This window comes from Nicotiana tomentosiformis, chromosome 2, assembly GCF_000390325.3.
Source record: "Nicotiana tomentosiformis chromosome 2, ASM39032v3, whole genome shotgun sequence".
In the NCBI taxonomy this organism is placed as follows: Eukaryota; Viridiplantae; Streptophyta; class Magnoliopsida; order Solanales; family Solanaceae; genus Nicotiana; species Nicotiana tomentosiformis.
Window position 1 is genome coordinate 4,734,555 of NC_090813.1, and position 7,778 is coordinate 4,742,332.

The window sequence follows — 7,778 nt, forward strand, 5'->3', positions numbered from 1 at the left end:
GGCATTACATTATAACAATAGGTGTCGTACTTAGTGATGAACGAAGTCTTTTCCTGATCCTCCGGGTTCATTTGTATTTGATTGTACCCGGAGTAGGCATCAAGAAAACTAAGGATCTCATGGCCGGTTGTGGCATCGATCATGTGGTCGATATTCGGTAGAGGAAAAGAGTCTTTAGGACATGCTTTATTTAAATCTTTATAGTCTACGCACATTCTAAGTTTATTTCTCTTTTTAGGGACTACGACTACGTTTGCTAACCATTCGGGATATTTTTACTTCCCGAATGAATCTTATTTTGAGAAGTTTGGCTACCTCGTCCTTGATGAATGCATGTTTTACCTCGGACTGGGGCCTTCTCTTTTATTTTACCGGGCGGAATTTCGGGTCTAAGCTCAGTCGATGTGTAGTGATCTCCGGCGGGATCCTTGTCATATCTAGATGGGACCAAGCAAAACAATCCATATTATTGATAAGAAATTTAATGAGTTTTTTCCTGAGCTCGGGGGTTAACCCTGTACCCAGGTATACCTTTCGATTGGGTAGATGCTCGATCAGTATGACTTACTCCAGCTCTTCGACTGTCGATTTGGTGGCGTCGGAATCCTCGGGGATTATGAAGGATCGAGGGGTCTAGTAGTCATCTATATTGTCATTTTTCCCGTAAAATCTGAGGCCGTTGTCACCATGTGTAGGCGCTGCTTGTGAGTTTGACATGTTTATCCTGAAAATAAAGATTCTTACAAGAACAAGTGTAAAACAGTTTGTGTTATCGGAATCAGTATTAAGCAATCACTATTATTCTTGGCCCCACGGTGGGCGCCGAACTGTTTACCTTTAAAATTGGATAACAATTAAACTTATAATGTGGTTCTAAGGACACGTGATTTCACTTAATACTAATTGATAAATATGAATATTAATAACAGAAATGAACTATAAAGTAAAGCAAACCAGTGTTAGAATGGAACTCAACCCTCGAGTTTGGATACCCTCGAACTGGTTGATGTAAGAACAATTAAAATATAACAAGCTGATGAACAATAGTATATACGAGAAAGGGAATTATATTGCTTTAACATCTGTGAACAATATGTGTTACAAATGATTAGAACCCTCCTTTAAATAGTAGAGGAATTCCACTTATGGTATAATTCTAATTACAGAAGAAAACCCCATGATTAGCTAATTAACCATTTCTGATTTGATCCGTTCCGAGATTTACGTCATGATTCTCGACCAGTCACGGATATCTCGCCTCTGTTATTGTGCTATCTTCGATCTTGCTCGATATCTGTCTCATTTGGCTTCGATCGCTACTAGCCTTGATCTCGACAGGTACCTCGATTCTGAACTCGGTACCTTATCCTCGTGATTTAGTCTGTTCCGTTACGAGGCCATCCTTCGATGAAATCTCCCGATCTCGATCAAATAGTAAAATCGGATGGGCCGGTTTTAACTATATACAAATATCAACGTCTAAAAATTGATACAATTTTTGCCAAGCAGCAAACTGTACTCGTCTGAACTCTCAACTCTGAAGTGTTCTTTTCTAAGTGGGAGTAAATTTAGTAAAAAAATCTAAGCTATTTGACTAGAACCAAACGTTAGAAGATTAACTGTAACGTTTTTTACCCTAAAAAAAGTCTTTTACCCATTGGAAGTACATGCCATTTAAAGACAGGGACGTTACAAGTGTCTTTGGACAGACACCCAAATAACTACTTAAATAAAGCAACCAACAAAATATAATGTCATCATTGTTTTATGGATTGGAGTTGTTCGTACTCCGCATTAATTTCATTTTCAACTCTTACAAAATTTAATTCAGCCAATTTAGAACGTTGTAATTTACAAATTTGACACATACTCCAAAATTTTCAATTTTCAACTATCATTAATGTAGAATAGGGATAATTTTCTTTGTCAATTATGTTCGTTCATTAATAATCATAATCGTAATTGATTGAAGTGTAGGAGATAATTGTATATGATTGAAATAACGAAACCACCTTAGCATGATAATCTTTAATACCAGTTTGATAACATGCTATTTAGCAGATATTCTTTAATAATTTCTATAATATATTAGGAGAAATGATATCCTACCACCACATGATTATAAGTTCATAACATTACACTTAACGCTTTGCTCCCATACGTCTTCGCACTTAAAATATTTTTTATTTAGTCACCAAAATCCAAATAAAAGATAGCACGGTATACAAAACTCACTATTTCCAATAAGGAATGGGCCATAATAGATTGTTTAGACAACTTAAAACTGTTATTTTTATATGATATGATAATAACTCTTATTTGCGCCAAGGTTTCTATTCGACCTAATTAAAAAAATACATAATTTGTTTTTGCAATTTTTTTGTTATTATAAATATCTTTTTCAAACTAAAAAAGAAAGAAATTATATGACCAGCAAAGGCAGTTAAAATTCTTTTTGGCGAAAACATCCATTTTTTTTTTTGAAATACAGATCGAAATTCGAAACCATAATATGGGTCGTTCAAAAAGCATATGAGACATGATATAGCCAGTTTAGCAATAATAGAATATTTTAAGGTTAGAGGAAGTGAAAGTATGAACTCAACAAGCACTAATTGTTTAAGAATGAAGAGAATGGAGAAATTTAAAAAAGACTAATTAATAACGTGATAATACTAAACAAAGGACAAAACACACAAGATCGCAACCTTTGTGGTAAACATTAATATCTTAAGCTTTTTTTTCGAAAAATTAAAAAAGACAACTTGATAATAAATTAGGAGCTTAAGTTCTATAAAAAATATTATTCGCACAATCACATCATTTTAATTTTAACTACAAGGAACACAGTCTAATAATCATTATAAGTAACTTATACAAGAACAAAAATTAAAAGTAACTTATACGTTATTACATACAAATTGCATTAATAATACAAAAATTATTTATATTAAACTGTATATAACTTAAATTTATATTTGTTGAGTTTATGTTAGCATAGTGGTTGAGGTTATTCAATAAGCGTCCATTTCAACCACCTAAAAAATTACTAAAAAGATAAAGAAAAAGAGAGCCACTACTTTGAACTAGTTTGTACTAATTCTGTCATATATTTTTTGTCAGGTTTCTTTTTTAATTTATCTCAAAGAAAAAGGAGTAGTATATTTTATATCTACAAATAATTTAAATTTAAAAAAATTATTTTATTTTTATAACAATATAAATATATTTATTTTAAATCACTAACATAATTGGGAGGGAGAAAATTATTTTAACTCTTACTTTGTCATGTTAGTTGAAGGGTAGTGTTGGCGTAATTAGTAAAATTAATGTTATGTGACCAGAAGTTAACATGTTCGAGCCGTATAAATAATATTTAAAAAAAATATAAAATAAAAATACATATAATAAAATATATGATCCGGACCTTTTCCAAACTCGCTACGAGGTTAGTGTAGCGCACTGCTCTTTTTAGTTATGCTAGTAACAACTACCGCGCATACGAAATGGCGAAGTACTAAAAAAGAGAAGAGGAGCTCTTGTTGGGTTATCACAACTTTCTCGTTCCCCTCCTCTCTCTCTCTCTCTAAACGACTCTTGCCCACTTTCTCTCTCCATATATACACAGCTATATTCATGTATGTGGAGAACTGCTGCACACTTTGCTCTTGCTGATAATTTGGTGAGAAGTGATTCCACTTTTAACTTAATTTCCATGTGTTTAAATTTCATTGTAAATGTTTTCCCTTTGGACTTTATGTTAGTTTACATGTTTTGTTTTTCTGCTGCTGCTCTTCAATCTTGTTGGTTACTTTTTGATTTTATATCTATACTTATGTGGATAATTTTTAACATAGACGAAATAATGGGTTATAAGCTTGTAAATTCTCGAAGATTGAATTCAATTATGGTTCTTTTGGCAATGATTTTGGCCTTTTTCTTATATCTGTAATTTGGGTAAGTTTTTCTCCTTTTGTTTCCTCCCTCTGATTCTGTTCTTGGCCGTTTCTCTTTACTTCTTATTTAAGAATTCATAGTTCGTCAAATCTTGTTTTGTTTAGGCATCTTGTTCTAATCATCGAATGGTCCCTTTAGGTTGTCAAGAAAATTAAGGTAAAAGAAAGCTGAAAAGTCTCTGTCTGAAATAGTGGAACTTTTCTTTTATTTTCTAAAATAATGATATTATCATTTCAAAAAGGAAGTACTGTGTTAATTTCTCACTTGGTTACCTCGGACAGATTCTTCTTTTTTCTTTTTTCTGTGATATGTGGCTTTTGTGTTGTCTTTAGAGTCAGAAAATGGTTGTCCAATTAGCTCAATCCTTTTATTGTCTTCTCACTAACAGCAAGGGGCATAGTTCTTTTTTCTCCTATTAGAATTCGTCGGAATAATATTACTGTTTATGAATCTCTAGCATTTCATTTTGTTGTTAGAGCTCTCATAAGTTGTGTATATGTTTTAATGATAGTACTTGGCTGTACACACAACACATATGATCCAATTCATATGTCCAAAAAAAGTAAATAGGCTTACTAAATTACGCTTACCTGCCTGTGAAGTTATTATTTTTCCTATAAGATTCTTTCAAGGAAGGCCCTCTTCCTCTAAGTACCGGGTTATGTTTTTTTCTTGATTCTAATGCTTAGGTTTTTTCTTCTTCTTTCAGTTGGGTCCTGAGATGAAAGTATGTGTTTTCTATTGCAGCAGTTAAAATCAGATTGTATCCAACTATACCATCAGCTTTGGTATTTGTTGGACCGCCAACATGACCATGAATAATCTGACTGTTCAAACTGTAGATACTTTTGCTAGCTTGCTTGAACTTGCTGCCAATAATGACATTGAGGCTTTCAAGAGATGGACTGAGCGTGACTTATCCAGTATTCATGAGGCTGGACAGTGGTATGGGCGCCAAAAGGGCTCTAAGCAAATGGTTCTTGAGCATAGAACTCCATTGATGATTGCTGCTACATATGGTAGTATCGATGTTCTAAAGCTGATTCTATCTCTGCCTGATGTTGATGTTAATCGTTCTTGTGGACATGATAAGAGCACTGCCCTTCACTGTGCCGTGTCTGGTGGATCTCTGAATGCTGCAGAAGCTGTCAAACTTCTGTTGGGAGCCGGTGCTGACCCAAAGTCTAAAGATGTCAATGGCCATTGTCCTATTGATGTAATAGTTGTATCTCCTAACTTTCTTTCGGTTAAATCAAGCCTTGAAAACCTTCTGAAGACTGGTGGTATCGGGGACTGCAAGCTTAGAGTATCAATAGCCACTTCAAAGTCAAATTCCCCTCCACATTCGCCTTCTTGTGAAAATAGATCACCATCTTCTGCTTCAGACTCAAGTTCTTCCCCAAAGAGTGCTAAGTCCAATGACACCCCTGTTTATTCTATGCCAGAAAAGAAAGAATACCCTATTGACCCCTCCTTGCCTGACATAAAAAACAACATCTATTCTACAGATGAATTCAGGATGTTCTCATTTAAGATCAGACCTTGTTCTCGTGCATACTCGCATGATTGGACTGAATGTCCATTTGTCCATCCTGGCGAAAATGCTCGAAGAAGGGATCCTAGAAAGTACCACTACAGCTGTGTACCTTGCCCTGAGTTTCGAAAGGGAGCTTGCCAACGTGGGGACATGTGTGAATACGCTCATGGAGTCTTCGAGTGTTGGCTGCACCCTGCTCAATATCGAACTCGTCTTTGCAAAGATGGTACCGATTGTAACAGAAGAGTTTGCTTCTTTGCCCACACGCAGGAGGAACTAAGACCGCTTTATGTCTCTACTGGTTCTGCAGTTCCCTCACCTCGAGGGAGTACTGCTGCTGCCAATGCTATGGATTTTGCTGCAGCCATGGGCCTCATACCTGGTTCTCCTTCCTCGGTCTCTGTCATGTCACCATCACCTTTCTCACCTCCAATGTCTCCCTCTGCTAATGGCATTTCAAGCATGGGTTGGCCCCAGCAAAATGTCCCTGCCTTGCATCTTCCTGGAAGCTTTCTCCATTCCAGTCGCTTGCGGTCATCGCTCAATGCTAGAGATATACCAGCTGCAGACCTAAATGCTTATCCTGATTTTGATGTGCAACGGCAGCTCCTTAATGAGTTTTCCTACCTATCCCAGCGCAACATGAGTTCTAATTCTTTGAACTGTTCACCTCGTCCGATGAGCCATACCCGTGCAAATCTTGAGGACTTATTTTCTGCAGAGAGCTCATCTCCTAGATACTCTGATCAAGCATTAGCTCAAGCTGGTTTTTCCCCTATCCACAAGTCAGCAGTTTGCAGTCAATTGCAGCAGCAGCAGAGCCTGTTATCTCCGATTAATACGAATTTCTCACCAAGAAACGTTGATAATCCTCTATTGCAGGCCTCATTTGGAGTTCCCTCATCGGGGAGAATGTCTCCCCGAGCAATGGAGCCAATCTCACCAAGAAGTCCCCGTGCCTCAATACTTGCTCAACGTGACAAGCAGCACCAATTTAGAAGTTTCAGCTCTCGTGATCTTGGCTCCAATGTTTCTGCTATTGTTGGGTCGCCGGCAGATACATGGGGTACAGCTATGGGAAAGCCAGACTGGGCTGTCAGTACTGGAGAGTTCTGTAGGCTAAGGCGATCGTCATCATTTGAGCTTGCTAACAATGGAGAAGAGCCTGATCTTTCATGGGTTCAATCTCTTGTCAAAGAATCACCACCAGAGATGATGAAGGATAAATGTGTTCCTCATGTCTCTGGACCGACAGGTGCTGTTGCAGATCTTGGCGAAGGCTCTATGTCAAGCTCCCAGATCGATCAATCTGATCAACTGAGTGCATGGATGGAGCAAATGAAGCTTCATCAGTGAATGGCTTTGTAATAACATCCTAATTCTTTATTTTACCGAGTCTTGACATCTTCAAAAAGTAAGGTTCTGGTAGATAGTAACTGCATTTGATTCTAATGTTCTCGTCATGTTTTCTTGGGAGCAAGGCAAACTGTGAACAGAAAAACAACAAGTAGAGAAAGGAGGTCCAAAATTCTGAAGAATATTGACTTTTCATATTTGTTTGAATTTATTATTTAAATCAGGTAATAGGAGAATGGACCATTGAGAAATGATACCTAGCATAGGTGATTTTTCTCCTGTATTATTGTTTAATGTAGTCTAATTATTCAGAGAAGTTTTGCCTTATTTCATTGTACTGATATCAATAGTTGATCTTTGTGACAATTCATCATTGACATGAAGTTATTTCATTTGAGATTATATATATCTTTTGATTTTTTGAGTCCATCTTTATGTTGGGTGCAAGTAGAAAGACAAGAAGATGGTCCTTTTGATGTTGTGGCTTGGAATAATTTTAGTGGTAACTAGTGGTCTAAAGGAAAGATATAAGTGTGAGACTGAGTATTCTGATGTAGCATGATATTCAAAGTTATGTGAATTGGAATTCCATATACATGTATCCTATCCTTAAATAACCTTATCTTTCTTTGTGTGTCCTAAGTTCCAAGTTCCAACAACATGATGTTGATATATGTATCTTGGATAGAGGATAGTGGTGGATTCTTATGGGAACACCTAAGTTATGTTGTCAAGTCCCAGAAGTGGTTCTATCAGTTAATCACCATCTCTTCCTCTAATCAATAGATTCTATCTGCTAACTATAAATGAACTCCGAGGGAATAATGAAAAGCAAAAAAAACTGGTTAGTAAAGCCGTTTTTTTTTTGGGTGATATCTATAAGAAGGAATACTGTCTTAAGGTTTGTGGCAGATGTAGATGCTTATTA

The 7,778-nt window shown here is 36.3% G+C and overlaps 1 protein-coding gene across 2 annotated transcripts; it reads left to right on the top strand.

The window, feature by feature from the left end:
- Positions 1-3,500: 3,500 nt before the first annotated feature.
- On the top strand, positions 3,501-7,279 carry LOC104114505 (zinc finger CCCH domain-containing protein 30-like). Of its 2 annotated transcripts, none has more exons than XM_018777091.2 (2): positions 3,501-3,682; positions 4,667-7,279. In XM_018777091.2, the coding sequence occupies exon 2, from the start codon at positions 4,766-4,768 to the stop codon at positions 6,848-6,850; it is 2,085 nt and encodes a 694-aa protein (XP_018632607.1). In that variant the 5' UTR covers positions 3,501-3,682; positions 4,667-4,765; the 3' UTR covers positions 6,851-7,279. The 2 variants fall into 2 exon arrangements, with proteins under 2 accessions (XP_018632607.1, XP_018632608.1); XM_018777092.2 differs by having other exon boundaries at positions 4,705-7,279.
- The last annotated feature ends 499 nt before the right edge of the window (positions 7,280-7,778 follow it).

Bases quoted from the DNA above. Each gene is read 5' to 3' on its own strand.
- LOC104114505 (XM_018777091.2), top strand. From the start codon at position 4,766: ATGACCATGAATAATCTGACTGTTCAAACTGTAGATACTTTTGCTAGC.